General features: G+C 41.7%; 1 protein-coding gene across 1 annotated transcript in view; it reads right to left on the bottom strand.

Moving 5' to 3' along the window:
• LOC126284316 (uncharacterized) overlaps nt 1-23,072 on the bottom strand; it is a 57,573-nt gene extending 34,501 nt beyond the window's left edge. The window contains exon 1 of the mRNA XM_049983152.1: nt 23,023-23,072. Coding sequence (XP_049839109.1) covers nt 23,023-23,031 — 9 coding nt within the window. The 5' untranslated portion in view covers nt 23,032-23,072. The remainder of the gene's footprint in view (nt 1-23,022) is intronic.
• Between the last annotated feature and the right edge of the window lie 754 nt (nt 23,073-23,826).

The raw sequence follows: 23,826 nt of genomic DNA, 5'->3' as shown, positions 1-23,826 counted from the left end.
GAAGTAAGTTTATTGATAAACTGAACACCTAAATTGATGACCACGAAGTAGATGCAGAGAAGGGATACTGCTATCCTGCAAGTAATTCATTACGAACAAAGGAAAGTAATGTAATAAGTAGACTTGCACAGGCAGAAAGGGCATATTTGTACAAAATAAATTTACTAATATTTAAGATAGGCCTTAACCTGATTAAGAATTTTCGGAGGAAGAAGGTTTGGGGCCCAGTGTTGTATGAAAGTGTGTCACGATCTGAGAGAAACCCGGAAAGGCAGGTAACGGAAGCGTTTTGTGTGCGTTACTATGTAACAATGTTGAAAAGTAGGCGGACTGATGAGATAAGAAATGAAGGGTTTCTCAGCAGAATTTATGAAATAGGAAACGTGTGGAAATCACTGACGAGAAGGGGTGCGATGATAGGAGATGGGTCTAAGGCACTGCAGTCATAGGCTGTACGGTTGGTCCTGGCGGAGGTTCGAGCCCTTCCTCGAGATTGGGTGTGTGTGTTTGTCGTTAGGATAATTTAGGTTACGTAGTGTGTGAGCTTAGGGACTGATGACCTTAGCAGTTAAGTCCCATAAGATTTCACACACATTTGAAATTTTTTTTGATAGGAGATGTGGTAAGATATCAGGGAATAATTTTCGTGGTATTAGAGGGAGCTGTATCGGGTGAAATCTGTAGAGGAAGACAGAGATTGGAAGGGATCATACAATTTAGAACGTAGCGTGAAAAACTATTCTGAGAGGCGGAGGCTTACAAGGGAAGAAACTGTGGCGGACCCTATCTAAGAGGCTTGTAAAACATTTCCGCTGCCACTATCGTATACCACCCGTAGGGATAGCGAAAATTACAAAAGAAATGATATTAGAGTGCATACGACGGCATATAGATGAAGTGTCAGAGGGTGCCCAAGGATAAAGGAACAATTAAACGGGCATGGAAAAGGTGCACGCCACTTATCACAAGTCATTTGCAACTTTACAAGAGTTCAACACTCTTTTACTCCATACATACCAAAACACTAATGAAATACACATGACAGTAGATTCTAACAATGACATGTGATAACATTTTCACGCACTTTGGGTGCATAGATCCAGAGAAACCAGTACCCAGAACAACCACCTCTGGCCGTAATAACGGCCTTGATACGCCTGGGCATTGAGTCAAACAGAGCTTGGATGGCGTGTACAGGTACAGCTACCCATGCAGCTTCAACACGATACCACAGTTCATCAAGAGTAGTGACTGGCGTATTGTGACGAGCCAGTTGCTCGGCCACCATTGACCAGGCGTTTCCAATTGGTGAGAGATCTGGAGAATGTGCTGGCCAGGGCAGCAGTCGAACATTTTCTGTATCCAGAAAGGCCCGTACAGGACCTGCAACATGCGGTCTTGCATTATTCGCAGGGATCGAATGAAGGGTAGAGCCACGGGTCGTAACACGTGTGAAATGTAACGTCCACTGTTAAAAGTGCAGTCAATGCGAACAAGAGGTGACCGAGACGTGTAACCAATGGCATCTCATACGATCACGCCGGGTGATACGCCAGTATGGCGATGACGAGTACACGCTTCCAATGTGCGTTCACCGCGATGACGCGAAACACGGATGCGACCATCATGATGCTGTAAACAGAAGCTGGATTCATCCGAAAAAATGACGTTTTGCTATTCGTGCACCCAGGTTCGTCGTTGAGTTCACCATCGCAGGCGCTCCTGTCTGAGATGCAGCATAAAGGGTAACCGCAGCCATGGTCTCCGAGCTGTTAGTCCATACTGCTGCAAACGTCGTCGAACTGTTCGTAAAGATGGTTGTTGTCTTGCAAACTCCAACACATTAACTTAAGTGACTTAAGAGGTAACAGGCAAATCTTGAGGGCTAATACTCAAACACTTGTAATAGTAATTGTATTAAGGATTTTTTTTTTTTTTTGAAAGGCGCAAAATGTCACCTTAGTTATGGAACTTAATTTCTCAAATAAGCCAATATTCACTGGGCCGCCAGCGTTTACTTACCACGGCCGTACGCAAGTTTACAGTCGTTACATCAGTCAGGGAAGCAACCACTTCCATTAGAAATAAGACTCAGTTTCGACCTCAGTGGTCACTAATACACTTGGCCGCTCAGAACATTATACAATTTCAGGCCAGAATGACAAGGGAAGGAGACGTTAAACAAGTAGCAGTTGGAAAAAATTTTAAAACACATCAAATATGGCACTCGGATAATTTCAAACAGAGGCACAAGAAAGTAAATTTAATACTTCAAACCGAGTGATGGAGAACCACTGGCAGTCCAGAGTAGCGGCACCAACTTTAACACGGCAGCATATATGTCAATCAAGTAACGAGTACCTTAGCCCCAAAGGACAGAACAGGCGGCACCAGAAAATGTACAGCACTCCAACACTCACATTATCAACTGTGCCTCCTAATGCCAGCAAAATCCTACTGCCTCGATATTAGGCCCAAGAATTTCCGACCGCCAACAACACACTCCAAGAAACTAAAAGCAAAGAGGCGACCGAAACGCCACGAGGCCAATAAACAGAGACGGACCGCGCCAGTAGGCGAAGATGTAAGAAAACAGAAAGAGGCGATAGGGCTCAACAGATAGTCATGTTTTCCTTGATCCGTACACGAATCGAATAAAATGGCTAATGGAAATTGTTACAAAGTACCCTCCATGAAAATTGGTTTGAAGTACCAACCGCCATGAACTTTACAGCGAATGGTAGGATACCAGACGAGATTCTAGAAGACACGGTGTTGCATCAGCCTAAGATACTATGCTACCCGCTAAACATAGCGTGGCAGCCCGACACAGCTGCGGCCGTCAGTAAAGGAATATTTACAGCCCACGGAACGTAGTGTCCTCGCTTGTAGAATGTAAAGCAGGCAAGAACACCGCCTCTCTTGCGTTCCTTTTTTCACTTCTTTCATTTATCGCAAGATATGTTAATTCCTTGAACTCTATCTTATTTTATACTGAATGGTTGAGGAAAAATTAAGCGACGCGTATCAAGGACGTCAGGAGCACCAGCACTCTGTTCTTAAGCAATTAAGGGCTGGTATCTATACTCAAAGTTTTTGTAGCTCATTGTGTGTTATTAACGATACATCATTGTTTCACATAGAACTTATGTCTACAAACCAATTAAAGGAAAAGGGTTTAAAAATATTAGTGTATACAGTTTCACCGGCCGGAATGACCGAGCGGTTCTAGGCGCTACATTCTGGAACCGCCCGACCGCTGCGGTCGCAGGTTCGAGTCCTGCCTCGTGCATGGGTGTTTTTGATGTCCTTAGGTTAGTTAGGTTTAAGTAGTTCTAAGTTCTAGGGGACTGATGACCTCACAAGTTAAGTCCCATAGTGCTCAGAGCCATTTGAATAATTTTTTTTGAATCTCGGCTCACCATTTAATCATGCGAATCACGTTGAACAATACCACGTCTTCTGCAGAAGTCCATTAGTACTCAGAGCCATTTGAACCATTTTATACAGTTTCCTGGAATCATTACATTCATTTGGTGTCCGAACTGGCTGTTGTGATGCACCACGTGTTTTTCCCTCGCAGATGGCGGCTCGATGCAAATGTTTTAGCTTCTGTAGGATTTTCATTTTTGCCGGCACGGTAGCTCAGCGTGTTCGGTTGGTCTCTGTAATAAAAAAACTGAGTGGAAGGATCAACAAACGAACTTTAGCGGATGTCATGTGACGTACGCAACGGCCAAAGACAACTATCAAAAGTGAACAATACGCGAAAAAAACGACATAGAAAAGGGCCCGCGTTCGATTATCGGGTGGGTCGGAGATTTCCTCCTCTTAGGGACTGGGTGTTTTGTTGTTCTAATCATCATCATCTCATCATCATCGAATAGTAAGTCGCCGAAGTGGCGTCAAATCGAAAGACTTGCACCCGGCGAACGATCTACCCGACCCGAGGCCCTAGTCACACGACATTTACTTACTTCGCGTATTTATTTCCTAAAATAATTTTTGCAGAATTTTGCAGCTAGGTAAGATTGTCCTGTTTCCTGGTGACGATGAGTCTTATTTCTCTCTGCTAATGTAAATCGAAAGTTGCCTGCTTGTTTTTCCCTACGACAAAGTAATAATATTTCTCGAAGGGTTCTGAAAAATCACGGCTTCGTTTGATAGCGGATGTAGTTTTACGTTAGTTACACTCAACATTGATCACTTCCAAAAAGGTAAAATAAAATGTCTTGCACTTCTAAATACTTGCCTCTAACGCTGAACAACTGAAAATAATCCGTAGAGCACGAAACGGGGCAAAAGTCAAACATTAAAAACGTTACCTAAGATGGAACTTCTGAATGTGGTGTGAATTTCTAAGCTAAGGCCAATCTTCTCCACAAATTGTAAACACCTGAAGCCTTGGTAATGATTAAAAACAATGTGAGTTATGCTAAATTTAAAATATATCACGAATTAAAAAAAATTGTAATTATGATTTAAAGTTGGAAATGATGAGATCTGCTAAAGGAAGTGCTAACTCACAGATGACTCACTTTGAGATGTTGCACGTTAGATGCTAGTTAAATTAAAAGATAATAAAATAAATGGTAAAAAATATTTTTGCAGGAGACTGTTGTATCTAGTGGTATGGGTGAAAAGGTTTGTTATCATCATGTGGTGCGCTCTAAAAGATAGCACATCCCATAAACACGCTAGTACTTGCTAAATCCAGGTTTAGCACATTATTTCTCTCATCATCAAATTATACACTTGAGTGTCACTTGATGTATTATTCAACTAAAATGCACTGAGAGTAAATCGAAGAAAGACGAAGGTAACGGGCAGCAGTAGAAACGAGAACAGCGGGAAACTTATCATCAGGACCTATAGTCACGAAACAGATGAAGTTAAGGAATTCTGCTACCTATGCAGTAAAATAACCAGTGACGGACGGAGCAAGGACGACATCAAAAGCAGACTAGCACTGACAAAAAGTGCATTCCTAGCCGTGAGAAGGCTATAGTATTAAAGATAGGTCTTGATTTGTGGAATGCATTTCTGAGATGTACTTTAGGATCACAGCATTGTATGGATGTGGTACATGGACTGTTGAAAAACGAGAATCGTAGCATTTGGGATGTGGTGCTACAGACGAATGTTGAAAATTAGGAGGACTGATAAAGTAAGAAATGAGGAGATTCTGCGCAGAATCGGATAGGAAAGAATATGTGGAAAACATTAACAAGGTGAAGGGACAGGAAGATAGAACATCTGTTAAGACCGCATGGAATGACTTCCATGGTGCGAGGGAGCTATAGATGGCAAAAACTGTAGAGGAAGACAGAGGCTGGAATACATCCAGCAAGTAACTGAGAACGAAGACTCCTAGTGCTAGTCTGAGATGAAGAGGTTGTAAAAGCAGAGAAATTTCTTGGCGTGCCACATCAAACCAGTCGGAAGAATGATGACCAAAAAAATTGCTTATTATGAACCTCGGTCTGACATCTGTTTCCTTTATTTGGTCATTCCACTTTAGATCGCTTCTGACTATTACTTCAGGGTAATTACTGTTTACAGTGATTTATTTCCAATTCTGTAATCAAACATTAGGAGACTTATTCATCTACGTATGCCCACTAGCTACATTTACCTACGTTCAGGGTCAACTGCCGGTCCTTGGACACATCATCGGTCGTCTGAAAGTCCTCCTGCTTTTCGGTATAGTCTTCTGGCGTTGAAACTTTCATATGGAGTACAGCAGTCTTCGCGAACAAACTCAAAGATTATCCTAAAGTGTCCACTAGAAAATTTATACAAGTTCAACCACAATTTCAACAACAAACTTCCAGAGGTCGCTCAGCGATACTTAATTTGAATTTCGTTACAACGTGCCGACAGTCTCCTCCGCGTCGTCGCAGAGTTATTACATTTAGTTTAGTTGTTGGACTCAATCATCTTTGCATCTGTGTATCACTGGAAATAGCGAACAACAGTGCACATGTCCAAGGTGTACGCTGTATGTCACGTTTCGTTTCTCTCACGGTTCCTGCTGGTGACAACAACAATGCCCTCTTTACCTCGTTACCCTGAAGTTTGCAGTCTCGGGTCTTGTTTCCCGGCAGTGTTACTTGTATGTTAAGAGCGATACACAGCAGTACTGTGAACGTGTCAGTCGATATGCACCGTATATAGGATTCACTGAATAGAATAGAGGAGCAGCACAACAACATTACGCCGAGTTGTTCCCTCAAGGATGCCAACCGTGTCAGTTTTTATGCATCCTTTTTTTTTGCATTACTCTCTGTTTCGTGTCGTACATTTTGCTGATGCGTAGTGAAGGCTTTTTAACTGTTGTGAAGCTATTTTCACATCAAGAAAAGTAGCTGATGTAATAAACTCAACCATAACTACACTATAATCCTGTAACGAGTCGCCGGCGACCCTAGGTCCCTTACACCAAAATACTCAGAAGACATCCCTCAAATTGATCAAATGGATCTGAGCAGTATGGGACTTAACTTCTGAGGTCAACAGTCCCCTAGAACGTAGAACTACTTAAACTTAACCAACCTAAGGACATCACTCACATCCATTCCCGAGGCAGGATTCGAACCTGCGACAGTAGTTGTCGCTCGGCCACCCCGGGTGGCAGATTTCCCCCAACAATCTGTAAACGTTCGTCTGCGGAGTATTGTACACTACATAAGATGTAACGGATCCACAGCTACTTTTTATTCTTTTGGGTCGTCAGTCCGCCACGAATACCTCCCGTACCCTAACTTCTTCACCTCAAAGTAGGGCTTGCACCCTAGGTCATCAATTATTTGATGGACGTATCCAACCTCTGTCTCTCCTACAGTTCTTACCCTGGACAGCTCCCTATAGTACCATGGGGTTTTAGTTCTCTGCCTTAACAGTTGTCCCATCATCCTGCCCGTTCTTCATGTTAGTGTTTTCCACATGTTCCGTTCTTCGTCGATTCTGCGGAGAACCACTTCTTTTATTATATTATCAATCCACCTACTTTCCAAACACTTCAATTGTTTTCTATTTAGGTTTTCCCATTGTCCTTGATGAACTACCATGTAATGCTGTGCTCTAAACGTAAATTCTTAGAAATTTCATACTCAAATTAAGGCCTGCATTTGATACCAGTAGACTTCTCTTGGCCTCCTTTCATTATCCGTCATGGATTATTTAGCTTCCAGGAAACCAAAATTATTCAGCTTCGTCTGTTTCCTCACCACCATTTCTGGTGTTAAGTTACTCGCTATTCTCATTTCTTCTACTTCTTCCTGCTTTTGTCTTTCCTGGTTTATTCCCAATGCAAATTGTAAACTTGTTAGACTACTCATTCCAGCCAACAGATACTGTCATTCTTCTTCACTTTCGTTGAGGGCAGCATACATTTACAATTGTCAGTCTCGAAATCCATTCCATATAGGACCAAATCTCATTTCTAAAGGGAAATGAAATTATGTCATCAGCGAATCTATCATTGACATTCATTCTCCTTGAATTCTAATTCCACTCCTGAACCTTTCTTTTATTTCCAATGTTTTTCTTCGATGCACAGATTGAACGGCAGGGGCGAAAGTCGCCATCCCTGTCTTACGCCCTTTTTAAGCACTTCATTCTTGGTCGCCTAATCTTATTATTGTCTCTTGGCGCCTGCACATATTGAGTAGTACCCGTCTCTCCATATAGCGAATCCCAATTTTTGCCCGATTTTGAACATCTTGCACTATTTTACATTGTTGTTGTCGTTGTTGTTGTCTTCAGTCCTGAGACTGGTTTGATACAGGTCTCTATGCTACTCTATCCTGTGCAAGTTGCTTCATCTCCCAGTACGTACTGCAGCCTACATACTTCTGAATCTGCTTAGTGTATTCATCTCTTGGTCTCCCTCTACGATTTTCACCCTCCACGCTGCCCTCCAATACTGAACTCGTGATTCCTTGATGCCTCAGAACATGTCCTACCAACCGATCCCTTCTTCAAGTCAAGTTGTGCCACAAACTCCTCTTCTCCCGAATTCTATTCAATACCTCCTCGTTAGTTATGTGATCTACCCATCTAATCTTTAGCATTCTTGTGACGCACCACATTTCGAAAGTTTCTATGCTCTTCTTGTCCAAACTATTTATCGTCCATATTTCACTTCCATACATGGCTACACTCCATACAAATATTCTCAGAAACGACTTCCTGACACTTAAATCTATACTCGATGTTAACAAATTTCCTGTCTTCAGAAGCGCTGTCCTTGCCATTGCCAGTCTACATTTTATATCCTCTCTACTTCGACCATCATCAGTTATTTTGCTCCCCACATAGCAAAACTGCTTTACTACTTTAAGTGTCTCATTTCCTAATCTAATTCCCTCAGCGTTACCCGACTTAATTCGACTACATTCCATTGTCCTTGTTCTGCTTTTGTTGATGTTCATTTTATATCCTCCTTTCAAGACACTGTCCGTTCCGTTCAATTGCTCTTCCAAGTCCTTTGCTGTCTCTGACAGAATTACAATGTCATTGGCGTACCTTAAAGTTTTATTTCTTCTCCATGGGTTTTAACACCTACAAATCCCCCTAAGCTACAGTACATGCGCGCTTTGCGAGATTTTACTGTATTCTCTCACCCTCGTGAGCCCCTGGCTTTGTCGTGCACTCACTAACTGTATAGCTGATAACAGTATGCGTTTTACCTCAAACTTCTGTGAATTTTAGCAGTATACTACCAACAATTAAGTCGTTTTGCTTCTCTTGTTCTCTCGCTATGAGACTACTGTGCGTCTCAGTGTGGAATTAAAATTGTATTTGAAACCTAATTGGTTTTTGCATCACTTGTTCAAACGTCTTGTGTCTTTCATTACCCTCACTGAAAGCTTTAACTTCGTAGTGTTAGCGAAAGCCGTTGTCGGAAGAGGGCGAGTGGATATTCAACATCTGACGCAGAGCTCGTGCACTTCGGCTTATGCAGGATCTTTAGCCTAATTTGAGGCTTTCGCCGCTAGACAGGCTACAAGTGTTCTGTATCAAACTGTCCGTGTCGATATCCCTTACAGTTACCGATTGCACTCTTAATATGTAACTACCGAACCCAGGAATGGTTCACAGATGTTAAACGTACAGAGGAATTGGATAGAAATTCTACACTCCTTTCCCTCTTTTGTGTGCCCTTCTGCTCCACCATCCCCTCTATGTTATCCTCTTTCTCCCCTCCTCCCGCCCCCATCTACCTTCACTTCTACCCCTCCCACCCCCTATGTTCTATTGCCATTCTCTCTGATCTTGAGCTTTTTATTTTTATTTCAGACAAAACTTCAGTTATGAATTGATTTAGCTTAAAATGAATGTATAAACTGGTTGAGGTCATTGGTAGATGTAGTAGGAGATACAAGTGTCCAACTGCTGAATCTGTGAGAATCTTAGCTTTAATAACACTATTTCAGGTTTTAACATGAGAATGAGTAGGACTGCAAAGTTTATGACCCTTCAGATTCCATAGCAACATTCTTGTTGTTATCCAACAAGTCATAAATACAATATTCTTTCTTTCTGTAAAACCGAACGTTAGGCAGAAAACAAAACAGCACAATGTTCTGTCTGCAAATCTTGTCTGAAAATTTGAAGGCCTTATTTCAATAGTGGCACACCGTCAATTTTGTTCATGTCAAGATGCTGAGCCTTAAGTATAATTGAGTGCTGACAATTCTCTGACAGAGATATCTGAAATACTGTTGTCGATCCGCCTGTTGCAAGTGATTACCGTTTCTTTCTATTGTTATCACTTAGTCATGTTTAAGCCTCAGTTTCTGGAAATAAACAAAACTGGAGGTGAAACACTATTGAAATAAGGCTAGGACCAGCAATAACTATGGGAGAAACTATTTGTCTAACAATTCAAGTGACCTCCTGTCGCTGTATCGAGAACGCAATGGAAATTGGTCATTTTCACAGGACAAGATATCAATCCCTTTCGCAAAGTCGGTATTCAGAGAGAACCTCTAAATGGGCGTTTAAAAAAGTATAGAGCTTGTAACAATTTGAATGTTGCTTAGAGTGTCATATGAAAATTTGAAGTAACGACCTCAACAACTTATCGAGATTTTTGGTATCAACGTTTACATATATATTGAAAAATATACAGGCTATATCCGTCCGAATGATCCTTGCACTATCGTGTAGAGATACGAGGTAAATCGATGAAGAACTTTTGGAGATTGTTGGTAACAATATTTCTCATCTATAAGTTTTATATATTAAGATATATTGCCTATGTACGTCTGATGTTCATTGCAGTACTTTTTTTTAAAATTTCAAGTAAATCGGTCAAGTACTTTTAGACTTTTTGATAACAACTTTAATATGATTTAGGGAAGATTCATATCGGCCTTAGATATTTACAGATCGATGACGAAATTATTATCAGTATAGACGATTTGCCGAAATGGCATATCTCTACCACGTTGCAATATGAATACACCAGTTACTGACAGGGTATGTCAGCTGAAATGTCAGAAAAAGGCTAAGACATATCACCTTCAATGAGTTTATTCGTAGTAAAGCACTGTGGTATTCAAACCAGTTTAGCAGTTAGGCAATTTGAGAGAAAAATGGAGGTGCCTTAAACTATGTACATATTCTAGACACTGCTAAATATTCTATTCGTGTCTAGGAGTAACAGTTTCTTGTTAAACTTGCTCGGTTCTGATTTTCCAATCTGCAGAGCCATGCTCAATAACCAGTGGTGTCCGGTATCGGCGATTTTATGCTGTTTTGCGAATGAATTTCGCTTGCTTCCTGTCGTCCCCTGACATTTTCTGCGGTAACAAGTGGTTCAAAGTGGACGAAATGCACGCGGGTGGAGAAAAACCGAACAGCATGACGGGACGAAAACTGGTCGCGCAGGAATCTCCATTGTCCTGCGCGGTTCCCACACGGAGTACTCGGAAAGACGCGAACAGCGCCGTTGGCGGACCGGACTCACACACGTTTTTCCTTTTAAATTTGCCGGTGGATGCGACTCTGTGTTACCGGCTGTTAAGCCGCACACAGAAGGAAATGGAATGAATTGGAATTTCAAAAAAGGGGAAAAAGAGCAAAAACAAAGGCCTGCGTTGTGGCTGCGGTCGTTGTGCGCATGCGCGGGCTGTAGGCGTGTGCGTACACAGAGCTGTCGCCGTAGTGGCTGGCGGGTGGCGTCGCTGCAGGGGCTATCATACGAAAAGATAGCAGAAACTGAAAGACGGCGACGATAGTCGCTTTAGACTACGTTCTAGATCCGATGAGGGCTATTATGGTGTATTTTGCCTGTAGATCTGTTGAATGAGTCATTGTGTTAGTTTGGAACGCAAATAAAGATTACGTCTGAACAATGCCTTCGATGACAAGAAATGAGGGAGGAGTAAGTAATTCACAATAAAATTTTGAAATAGTATAAGATGTAATTGTGGGAGATTAACTTTTACCACTGAAGCTCTTCCTTATATACATCTCATGGACTTTCACATTGGCGAAATCTCCACTCAGGATCGAGTCTTTCCTTCGATACAAATATTGATAGTGTCGAGACAGCAAGCAGGCACAAATTTATATTAAGTTCCAATGTTCAAAAGTGCCATTACCTGTTTCGAATCATTACAGTCCATCACCAGACGGCTTTCATGCTTTCATTGGAACATGTGATGCTTTTCTTATTGATTAGTCGCCGTGAAATGTCAGTCTGGAGTATTTGTTTTCATAATCCAGCATTCCCAGGAAAGTGTTATAGGCGCTCTGTTGTTCTTGATCTATATTAACGACATAGGAGACAACCTGAATAGGTCTCTTAGATTGTTTGCCGGTGTTACTGTCATTTACCGTCTTGATAAAATGGTTCAAATGGCTCTGAGCACTATGTGACTTAGCATCTGAGGTCATCAGTCCCCTAGACTTAGTACTACTTAAACCTAACCAACCTAAGGACAGAACACACATCCATGCCCGAGGCAGGATTCGAACCTGCGACAGTAGGAGCAGCGCGGTTCGAGACTGAAGAGCAAGAACCGCTCAACCAAAGCGGCTGGCTACCGTCTTGTAAAGTCATCAGATGACCAAAACGAATTGCAAAATGATTTAAATAAGATATCTGTGTGGTGCGAAAAGTGACAATTGACCATGAGTAGAGAAAAGTGTTAAGTTATTCACGTGAGTACTAAAAGAAATCCGCTAAATTTCGATTACACGATAACTCACACAAATCTGATGGCTCGAAATTCAACTAAATACTTAGTGATTGCACTTAAAAGTAACCTAAATTGGAACGATCACATAGATAATATTGTGGGTAGAGAAAACTAAAGACTGCGATTCATTGGCAGAACTCTTAGAAGGTACAACAGGTCTACTAAAGAGAGTGTTTACACCACGCTTTTCCGCCCTATCCTGGTGTATTGCTGTGCGGTTTGGGATTCACTCAGATGGGACTGACATCAAAAAAGTTCAAAGAAGGGCAGTTCGTTTTGTATTATGCCAAAATACAGGATATAGTGCCACAGACAAGATACCTGATTTGGAGTGTCAATCATAAAAACAAAGGCGTTTTTCGTTGTGACGGGATATTCCCTTAAAATTTCACTCTGTAGTTTTCTCCTCCGATTGCGAAAAAATTCTGTTGGCCCATAGAGAGAAATGATCATCTCGGTAAAATAACAGAAATCAGGGCTCGCACAGAAAAATTTAAGCCCTCTCTTTTCCCCCGTGACTTTCAAGAGTGGATCGGTAGAGAATTAGCTTGAAGGTAGTTCATTGGAAGCCTCTGCCAGGCACTTTATTGTGAATAGCAAAGTAATCGCGTAGATGTAGTTGTAGAGGACGACACCTAAGCATTTTAGAAGATGTTTGCAATCAAAAAATTTCTTATCAAACTTTTTCCTTATGACGGTTCCAGTTACGCATAGGTCTAGTTCATGTGTGTGTGTGTGTGTGTGTGTGTGTGTGTGTGTGTGTGTGTGTGTGTGTGTGTTTTGGATGCCGTCGTAAGTAGTAATTATAGCAGTAGGAGTAGTTGCCATTGTTGGTATAGAATCTCAGAAATGAACGGGAGTTGTGTAAGGGTACAGATGTCGATCCGGCATTCGACGGACCGAATCTGCCCCTTATGCTTTTTTGTTACAGCAGAGCGCACCTCTTTAACACGACGCAGCGGCATCGCCGAGGGGGACGCCCCATAGTTCTGTAAGGTGCGGGTTGGAACCTAGAGATTGGCTGGCCGGAGGCAGTGAGTTACTGGCCCTCCAACGACATCCGGAGCCATCACGTGAGTAGGATGCGACAGAGGGCGCTGTTGTGTTAAACATTAATTTGCCTGTTATCAAACGTTTAATATTCAAAAGGCAACCGTACAGAAAAAAAGAATGGCAGTGGCTAGCTAATTTTTTATCGTGAATTATGGGTGTATGCAAGTGTAGTGCGAGTGCGGTTAGAAACTGTGTTAAGGTGATTTGCAATCAAGGAACGGGAAATAAAGTGTTCCGTACAAGTGTGTTACCTAATTTACAACTTAAACCACTTTCATAACGTTTAGATGGGACTGCTTTGTGGTAGAGTGAATGAAGTAGATAGTGAGCTGTCGTAGGTTACACTGATGAGACTCTAATTTCCGACACCTACACCTTGGGGGTGACTTTGTCCATCAAGAGATTGTCTAATACAGACGTTCCATGTCTTAAAAATATCAAAGAGCCAAACCGAAAGAATTCCAGCAACTGTTATAAAAAGGGGGCAGTTTACAGGTATAGCAGTATTAATGTTATGCGACGCAGCAGCTGCAGTAGTGAGATCAGCTCGGGACCTTTGCCTTTCGCGGGCAAGTGCTCTACCAACTGAGCTACCCAAGCACGGCTCACGCCCCGTCCTCACAGCTTTACATCTGCCAGTAACTCGTCTCCTACCTTTCAGGTCGGGCACACAGTTTCAATCCACCAGGAAGTTTCATATCTGTCCACACTCCGCTGCAGATTGAAAATCTCATTCTGGAAACATCCCCCAGGCTGTGGCTAAGCAATGTCCTTTCTTTCGGGAATGATAGCTCTGCAAGATTCGCAGGTGAGTTTCTGTGAAGTGTGGAAGGTAGGAGACGAGGTACTGGCAGAACTGAAGCTGTGAGGACAGGTCGTGAGTCGTGCTTGGGTAGCTCAGTTGTTAGAACACTTGCCCACCAAAGGCAAAGCTCCCGAGTTCGAGTTTCGGTCCTGCAGACAGTTTTAATCTTCCAGGAAGTTTCATATTGGCGCACACTCCACTACTGGTTGATAATCTCATTCTACTTGTTAAAGATGGAATACATAATAATGACAAGCGTTTAACGTCCCATCAATGATGAGATTATTAGAAGGGGAGCACAAGCTAGGACTGGCAAAAGCCAGAGGCTAATATCTTACTTTACAGTCGTCAAATTTCCTTTGACAATCGCCACGAGGAAATCGTGAAAAAGACTAATACAGGTATAACAGTAACATGCTGCCAGCATTTTGAACGACAACCATAACAGCAGAACACTTTCTTGCATCCTATGAGATTCTTTCTCTTTGTTACAGGCATCATGTTACATTTCACCACATTTAGGGCTGTCACCCATTACACCAATATGAAGTTTCGTCCAAGATGTCCTGCAATAAGAATGTGAGTACTTAAATAATTGATCCAAAACATAAAGACTCTCTTTTCTTTTTGGTGTTATTGTCATAGTCACTCAAATACTGACAGGGGAACCAGTTGATAATAGGGATATGATGGTGTTTCAATAACTGAGAAGGAAATGTGAGAAATGAGACATACATTGAAAAAACATCCTCTGCGATGGCACGGTAGAAGCTTTATTTACGAAAATGACACACAGTGTATCAAACATGAGACTATAGGCCTCATCATGATAGAAGCGGCAAACTTTCGTGTAAGCGGCGCTTTCAAACTGTGGGTTAGCTAGGCTGGCTTGTTAGTTGGTTTGTTGACGGATAAGGGAGTAAACGCCGAGACAATCAGTGATGGGGCTTAGTAAGAGGCAATGGCGATGTCGTGGCCGCTGTTCGGGTATGAGAAGAGCCCTGTGACGTCCGGGAACTGAGGCTGCGTGAGGACGTAGACCCTGTCCGCCTCGGGGTCGTGCTTGGTGCGCATCCCAGGTCTTTCTTGCACCACCGGTACGTTAGTATCTCGCACCCGTCCGGCCCTGGTGGCGGCCAACACTCCCACGATCACCATGACAAAAACCTGTACAGAAAATAATGCTACATTTACCCTTCAGCCTATTGGAGGCTTCATAAGCACCCGCCTAAGTAACTGTTCAGGAGCAAAGATTGAAATTCAGAGATTAAAGATCACTAAATTATTTAATATATAAAAAACTATCAGCCTCGATTGCGGTAATGAAACCAACCTTTACCTAGGTTTTCAGGTATATCTTCTGAAACAGGCTCAATTATTTGGGCTAAAACCTAGGTAAAGGTTGGTTTCATTACTGCAATCGAGGCTTATAGTTTCTTATGTATTAGATTATCACGATTGCCGACTGGATTGCAATGCTGAAAGTACTAAATTATTTCTTGTTATTTAGAGTAACTTTTAATACCAGCTCACAGAGCATCACCATGATAAATTAAACTTACCAGGTGCAGTTGGGTATTGCACGCCTCCAATAATCTCTGTACCTATGAAAAACTACTCTGATCGATCCTTAATGATGTCGAGACAAATCACTGGGCACCAGTATTCTACACTTTCTTCTGATTTCTTGAAAATTATGCGTTCTACCTCACTCCTCTTAACTATTAGTACGAGGGTCAGTCAAAAAGTAATGCCTCCTATTTTTTTTTTCTATGTTTAATTGTCAGGAAATTTAAATGCAATTACATAGGTTGAAAACCACAACATTGAGGATCATTTTGTCATTTTTCAATGTAATCTCCGCCCATCTCTACAGTTTTGGTCCATCTTTGAACAAGGGCATGTATCCCAGCACGGTAAAAATCACAGCTCTGCTTCCTAAGCCATTGACGCACGGATGTTTTGACGGCCTCCTCATCTTCAAAATGAATCCCACGATGAACTTCTTTTAGTGGCCCGAACAGATGGAAGTCTGATGGTGCCAGGTCAGGGCTGTATGGGGGATGAGGCAAAACTTCCCATCCAATTTTGACAATCTCGTCAGAGGTGTGACGACTGGTGTGTGGTCTTGCATTGTCATGCAAAAGAAGAACATCTGCCATTGATTTTGTTGGGCGAACTCGCTGAAGACGTGCTTTAAGTTTTTTGAGGGTTGTGACGTATTGAACAGAATTTATTGTGCATCCCTGCTCCAAAAAATCAACCAGAATCACACCCTCTGTATCCCAGAAAACTGTTGCCATAACTTTCCCTGCCGATCGCACAGATTTGAATTTTTTCTTCCTCGGCGAGCTTGTGTGACGCCACTCCATTGACTGCCGCTTTGATTCGGGTTCAAAAAAATGCACCCATGTTTCGTCCCCGGTCACAATTTTTTTCAGAAACTCATCTCCTCCAAACGGAAGCGCTGCAAGTGTTGGGAGGCTATTGTTTTCCTTGCCTCTTTATTCTTATCGGTTAACATTCTTGGAACCCACCGTGCACAAACTTTTGAGTACCCCAATTGTTTAATAATAACAACTTGCTGAATGTTCTGTGGAGTCACTACACTCACCGGCCTGCCGCTCCACTTTTCGTCAGTCAACGGTGTTTGCCCTTCAGCTTCCTTACAACGACGAACCCATCGTCTAACAGTGCTGACATCCACTGTCACAACACCATACACCTTCTTCAGTCTTTCATGAATGCGTATGGGTGTTTCACCTTCTGCATTCAAGAATTCAATCACACAACGCTGTCTCAAACGAACATCGATGTCGGCCATCTTACAAACTTCTGCTGTGCTGCCACCTGTTGACACAGAAAGTTACTACTGCACTGGATTGCAGAAGAAGGTTTGAGGAATGGCGCCAAATTCAAATTTTTCACTTAACTTAATTTTTTTAAGTAGAAAAAAAATGGCAGGCATTACTTTTTGACCGACCCTCGTATTTCAAAACAGGAAACTCCTTTCCAAGTTGTAAACTTTTTCTTCTTTCTTACTAATAACAAAAATCGATGTTAATGTATCTCAGAAGGTAGAATAAAGGAAGAGCAACCTGTAGCACACGTAGATTAACAGAAACTATTTGGCAATGGTGAATCGAATACATTCTGTGGAATTCTGAAGGCAGCAGCGATAAAAGACAGTGAGTCTAAGAATAAGATTTTCACTCTACAGCTGAGTGTGCGCTCATATGAAACTTCCCGGCAGATTAAAACTGTGTGCCGCACCGAGACTCGAACTCTGGGCCTTTGCCTTTCACAGGCAAATGCTCTACTATCAGAGCTACCCAAGCACGACTCACGCCCCATCTTCAGAGATTTACTTCCGCCAGTATTTCGTCTCCTACCTTCCAAACTTTACAGAAGCTCTCCTGCGAACCTATAAAGTTTGGAAGGTAGGAGACGAGTCTCGGTCCGGCACACAGTTTTAATCAGCCAGGAAGTTACAGTGAGTCTAAGGTTAACCCCAGCCTGTACAGAAACCAGACTGATGTTATCTTTTTCAAAGGAATTAAAAGAGAAACAGTAACTGAGAAAGGAATGGAACAGCGTTGAAGCCTGTGTTCCATGTGATCCAGTTTGTAGAATATTCCAGCAGTAAAGAAAACTTGGAAAGAGGATTGAAGTACATCTTCATTTACATGACTGCTTTGAAAATCATACTTGAGTACCAGGAAAAGGGTTAATCGAAGCACCTTCAGAGTACTTCTCTACCGTTCCACTCTCTAACGGCGCATGGGAAAAGTGAACAACAACAAATGTCTCTTAGCAGTATTGGACTTAACTTCTGAGTCATCGGTCCCTTGGACTCAGAACTACGTAAACCTAACTTACCTAAGGGCCGTACACACATCCATGTCCGAGGTAGGATTCGACACTGCGACCGTAGCAGCAGCGTGGTTCCCGAGTGAAGCGCCTAGAATCGCTCGGTCACAGCGGCCGGCAAAAGTGAACATTAGAACCTTTCTGTGCGAGCTCTGATTTCTCTTATTTTGTTATGAAGATCATATCTCCCTATGAAGTCTGGCAACAATAAAATAGTTTCACTAAAATTTCGTGAAAATATCAATGAAGAGCGTCCCAATTGGCTTATCATGTTCGTAGCACTGTCTCCCCCAATTTGCGATGATTCAGAACGATCTGCGGTTCTCTGAACTTTTTCGATGTTCTCCTTCAATCCACCCTGGTAAGGATCCCATACAGCACAACACTACTCCAGCAAAGGACGAACAAGCGCAGTGTAGGCAATCTCCATAATAGACCTGTTGCATCTTCAAGTGTTCCGCAAATAAAAAGTAATCTTGTGTTTGCCTTTTCACATCATTATCTATATGAGCGTTCAAACTTAAGTTCTTCGTAATTGTAATTCTAAGAATTCAGTCGGTTGATAGCTTTTAAATATGTGTGGTTTATCGAATAATCTAAATTTAACTTTTTTTTTCGTACTCATATGAATAACCCCACACATATACTTATCGAGAGACAATTTCCATTTCGCGCACCATAAAAATATCGTATCTAGGTCATTTTGTAACAGTTTTCTATCTTCTGATGATTTTATCAAACGGTAAGTGACATCATCTCCAAACAATCTAAGAGTGCAGTTCAGATTATCTCCTAACTAGTTTATGTTGGTTAGGAATAGCAGGGGGCCTTAATACTTCACTCAGAAACACCGGATATCACTCCTGTTTTACTCAATGATGATTTTACGATGACTACTACGCACTGTAGCCTTTCTGAGAGGAAATCTCGAATCCAGTCGCAAACTAAAAAGATGACATAGGTATGCTACTTGATTAGAAATCTTCTCTGAGAAATTGGGTCAAAACGCTTCTGGAAAACTAGAAATACACAACCAATTTGAAATCCTACTTCAATAGCACTCATCAACTAGTGCGTATTAAGAACTAGCTGTGTTTCACAAAAAAGATGTTTTCTGAATCCTTGCTGACCACGTGATTCAATGGACCATTACCTTTGAGGTAATTCGTAGTGTTGGACACAGTATAAGTTCCAAAATTCAACTGTAAATCGACATTAGTGATATGAGTCTGTAATACAGTGAATTACTCCTATTTTCTTTCTTCAGTATTGGTGTGAACTTTGAAACTTTCCAAGGTATCTTTCTTTGTTTTCCAGGTTTTTCGTGAAGCAAGCTGTGATTGCTACGTGTGAATATATTGTATCAGCATACTCTGAAAGGAACTTCACTGATATGCTATTTGGACCGGAAGACTTGCCTTTATTGAGTGCTTTAAGCTGCTTCGTTACACCAAGGACATCTACTTCTAAGTTACCCTAGCAGATATTTATTATCATCTCGAATTCTAGATATTTACTTTGTCATCTTTGGTGAAAGAATTTCGGAACACTATATTTAATAACACCGCCTTAGTGGCGCTGTCATCGCTTATATTACCATTACTATTTGAATCGCGCAGTGAAGGTATTAATTGTGTCTTACCGATGGTGTACTCTAGATGCGATAAGGCCTTTTTAGATTTCCGGTAAGATTTCTAGACAGAGATTCATTGTCGAAGCTATTGAAAGCATCTGGCATTGAAGTCTGAGGTAAGTTTGCAGCTTCAGTGAAACATCGATCTTCTTAAAGATTTTGTTTTCTTTTAAATTTGGCACGGTTTTTTCGTTGCTTCTGCAACAGTGTTCCGACCAGGTTTCCTATCGTGGGGGATCAGTACAGAGATCAGTACAGGAGGAAGAAATTAAAAGTTTCAGGTATGGTAATGATATTGTTCCTCTCTGACATGGTAAAGGATTGAATGATCAGATGAAGAGAATGGGTAGTTTCTTGAAAAAATAAGAACATCAACAAAACTAAAATTATGCTTATAGAATGTGCTCTGTGCTCGTGTTACATCATGTGGTGAAGAGGAAATTAGATTGGTAAATGAGACCCAAAACGTAGTAGATGCGTTTTGTTATCTGAGCAGAAAAATGACTGATGTTGTCAGAAGTAAATAGAATATAAATGCTGACTGGCATTGGCAAGAATGAGAAATTTGCTAACATCGGATATAAATTTAAGTACTGAAGGTATTGGTCTAGAATATGGGTGTGAAGTGTGGAATTAAGCACTTCAGACAAGAAAGCCATTGAATTTTTATGAATTTGGTGCCACAGAAGAAAGCTGGATAACTAATGAGATTGGATGACTAATGACGAAGTACCTAATCAGACTCAAGAGAAAAGAGTTTTACGGTTATCATTTACTGATAGCAGACATTGTGAAACATCGAGAAACCGTCATTTCGTAATAGAAGGTAGTGAGTGGTAAGAACTGGAGAGGAAGACCAATGACTGACAACAGTAAGCACGTTGAAATGAATGTAGGATGTAGTGACTATGAAGAAATAGAGAGGCTTACACAGACCAGACTAACATCCAAAACTGCATAACTCAGCATGAAGATCACATCAACAATGTTTTTCGCCTTATCTCCCTATGACATCTGTACCAAAATACTGATCCAACCAAAGTTACACTGTCTCCACATTCTCATTTCCATCTGCGCGGCCGGCCGCGGTGGTCTCGCGGCTCTAGGCGCGAAGACCGGAACCGTGCGACTGCTACGGTCGCAGGTTCGAATCCTGCCTCGGGCATGGATGTGTGTGATGTCCTTAGGTTAGTTAGGTTTAAGTAGTTCTAAGTTCTAGGGGACTGATGACCTCAGATGTTAAGTCCCATAGTGCTCAGAGCCATTTGAACCATTTGAACGATCTGCGCGTCATGTATGTGCACACTGTATCCTGTCCAGTGACTCGCAGAATATTTATTTAGAAACCTCACCTTATGCAGTCCAGTTCTACCACAAAGATCTTACAACATCTGTTGTTCAACACATTTCACTACTGATCATCTCTCTCCAAACTATTTACCCTGACCACGATGTCGTATATTTTCTTCTTACCTCTGTTCGTGATGGTTAATAAATTGATAAATAAATACTAATAAACATAAGTCAGATATATAAAGCAAGGACGTGAATGCACAGACTATTGGGCACACATGCTCTGTGTTACTACAGCTAGAGACCAACCAGCTAAATACAAAATACACAAGTAATTCCACTTACAAAGGGTACGTGTGCCTTGTGTCATGAGCAAAATAGGTCAGTAGCTGGTAAGTAAAATAAAATGGTCTGTCACCACAAGGTTCTTGGGAGCTGACGAAAAAACCTGAGTACCCGTTTACGCAGACCAGAAAAGAAAGCATAAACCTGTAACAACTCTACGTGTCCTTCTGGGTAGTGTCATACGCCAGAAACCTAGTTCCGATGTCATGAATGGTTCACGATACCAAAGGAATGTAGGTTTTAGCTGTTTGGCCCCGTATGGCCCAAGTTCTTATTTTAGAAGCGAACTCGAATCAAAGCTTAGCTTGTTATCAATTTTTTGTTTGAAAATCGGGAAGCCCTAAATAGCGACTGGCCAAGACAGTTCCTCGTTCAGTTTAAGGTAATGTGAAAAGGAAATACGATCTGCCATACAAGACTAGCTGTATTACTTGTGGTTATGTCAGGCGTCATTGTACTCTATAAATAACTGCCAGGAACTGCGTTGACATACTTTATTTTAATTGAGTTTTTCCTTCCTAATCGCATTTTGTTTGTAACACAAGTGGATAGTCCGTTGGCATCTCAGAGCAGATTCATGGAGACACGAACGCGCTATGAAAGGGTACTGTACAGAGAGGGATTTGGAAATAATTATTCTAGGCATAATGTAATAGGAAATCTCTTTCGGATATAATCTGCCGAAACTCAGAACTGCCTGGCAAAATGTACTATTAAGCAGAATATATTTTCATAGAAAGCAGATATGAACTCCCTTTGTCAACACTTACAAGAATTAAGCAGCGCCAATCACTAGGAAAAGGTAAATGCATTAGGGAGGCTGACAGATGAATAGAAGATAGTTCACAGAATCCGGTTGTCTTGTTCTGTTAGCTAAAGGCTAGTTCAGCTGAAATGTGATAATTCTAATTTCTGACATTCTAATGACGTGCTTGGAGCAATGCACAGTGCATTACAGATGGATTTCCTCTAATGATCGCTGAAGGACATAAGCAAAACTTACAGGTGTATCCGTATCAGTCACTTGCAGGCAGAATCGGACGTGCCATTCCAATATTACTGAGTAACAATGTCTATAGATAAGAAGTTATAGCACCACACGGACCCAGTTGAAATTATAATCCACAGAAAGCTACAATTCTTGCACAAGGTACCAGGAAACTACAACAACTTCACTATAAAATAGCCTTACGCAATTTTTGGACAGCCAATACTTGATTACTGCACAAATTTATGGGCACATATCACATAGGACAAAACAACTGACGTGGTACAAAAAAGAAGAGCTTTGCGAATGACCACTTGTTTCAATGCAAAACAGTGTGTAACAAAATCTTCGATAAACGAAGCAGTCTAACAATCGAAGAAATACGCCCCACATGTCGCTACACACTGCTTAGAAAACTGCGAGAATCATTTTTCATCGCAGGAACTACTAATCCTCGTCATAGACTTAAGCATCTGTCTCTCAGAGTTGTACATATACAATAAGACAAATGGCATTTCTACAGAGCTGTACAATCAGTCATTCCTTCCGTGCTGAATCCGAGGAAGCACGCTACGAAAAAAAAATTGTCCTCTGCCAATTATTTCACAGTGATTTACGGAGCATACAGGTAATGTAAATGTAGACTGATGAATATGAAATGAATGGTCACTGATTGTTAGAGTTGTACAGTAATACCCTGTCCTCTATTGTCGAGGAAGCCAACTGCAACTAAAAGTGTGATAGCAGGAACCTACGGAGTAAAGAGCAAGAATAGGTCCTATGAGTAGCAACACCAATGGCAAATGAAGCATATACTTACGGCCTTCATTGTGAGTAACTGACAATGGTCGTGGACCAAGTCAGCGCTGTAGTGTGACAGAACTCGAAGTGTGTGTCCCTACTACTGCTGCTGCTGTTTTATACCTGTCTGGTCGTTTACAGGTGTGCGAGTTCGTAGCTGAGTAGGGGTCCCGATTTCGATTCCTAGTACTGCCATTCGTTTTTCCGTCATGATAGATCTGAAACGGGGTCCATTCTGCTTCGTGATGGCGTCTGACGTGTTACTTGAATGAGAAGTGGCAGGACCAGATATGCTATCCCGACAACGGCTTGGCGGGCGTTGTATTTACCCCAACCCCTCCATACCGCATCCAGGTGACGCAGTTGGCTAAAAACGACACGGAGGTCGATTGGGCCTCATTGGCACTTCTAAGGCCAGAATGGCGGTGCTTCTTCAAGAGAACGTATCGAAGTACCGATCCGCTAAGCGGGGCAGGGGATAGTTGGAAGGGGAAAGCGCCAAGGGCACCTTCCTCAGAGTGACGTGAAACAAGTCTGGGTGTGATCGTACCCAAGGCACTGTGTTCATCACCGAGCTGTGAGTGTCTTTGAGGATTCATTGTCTCGCTGAGAAACAGCGTCATGAAACATGCTCAAGAACGATCTTACACAGCGGGTAACACACGAGAACAAAAAACGTCATAATGACGGAAATAAAACAAAAGTCATAATCATTGATTCCAAGCTTACAAGAACAAACATCAGGACTGTACTGAAAATAAATGGAAAGAAGAAAACCCGGTTTCAAAACAACTTGTTTTTCAAAGTAGAACATCGTTTTACA

Source organism: Schistocerca gregaria, chromosome 8 (genome assembly GCF_023897955.1).
Source record: "Schistocerca gregaria isolate iqSchGreg1 chromosome 8, iqSchGreg1.2, whole genome shotgun sequence".
Classification (NCBI taxonomy): Eukaryota; Metazoa; Arthropoda; class Insecta; order Orthoptera; family Acrididae; genus Schistocerca; species Schistocerca gregaria.
This window is presented reverse-complemented; position numbering and strand designations above follow the sequence as displayed.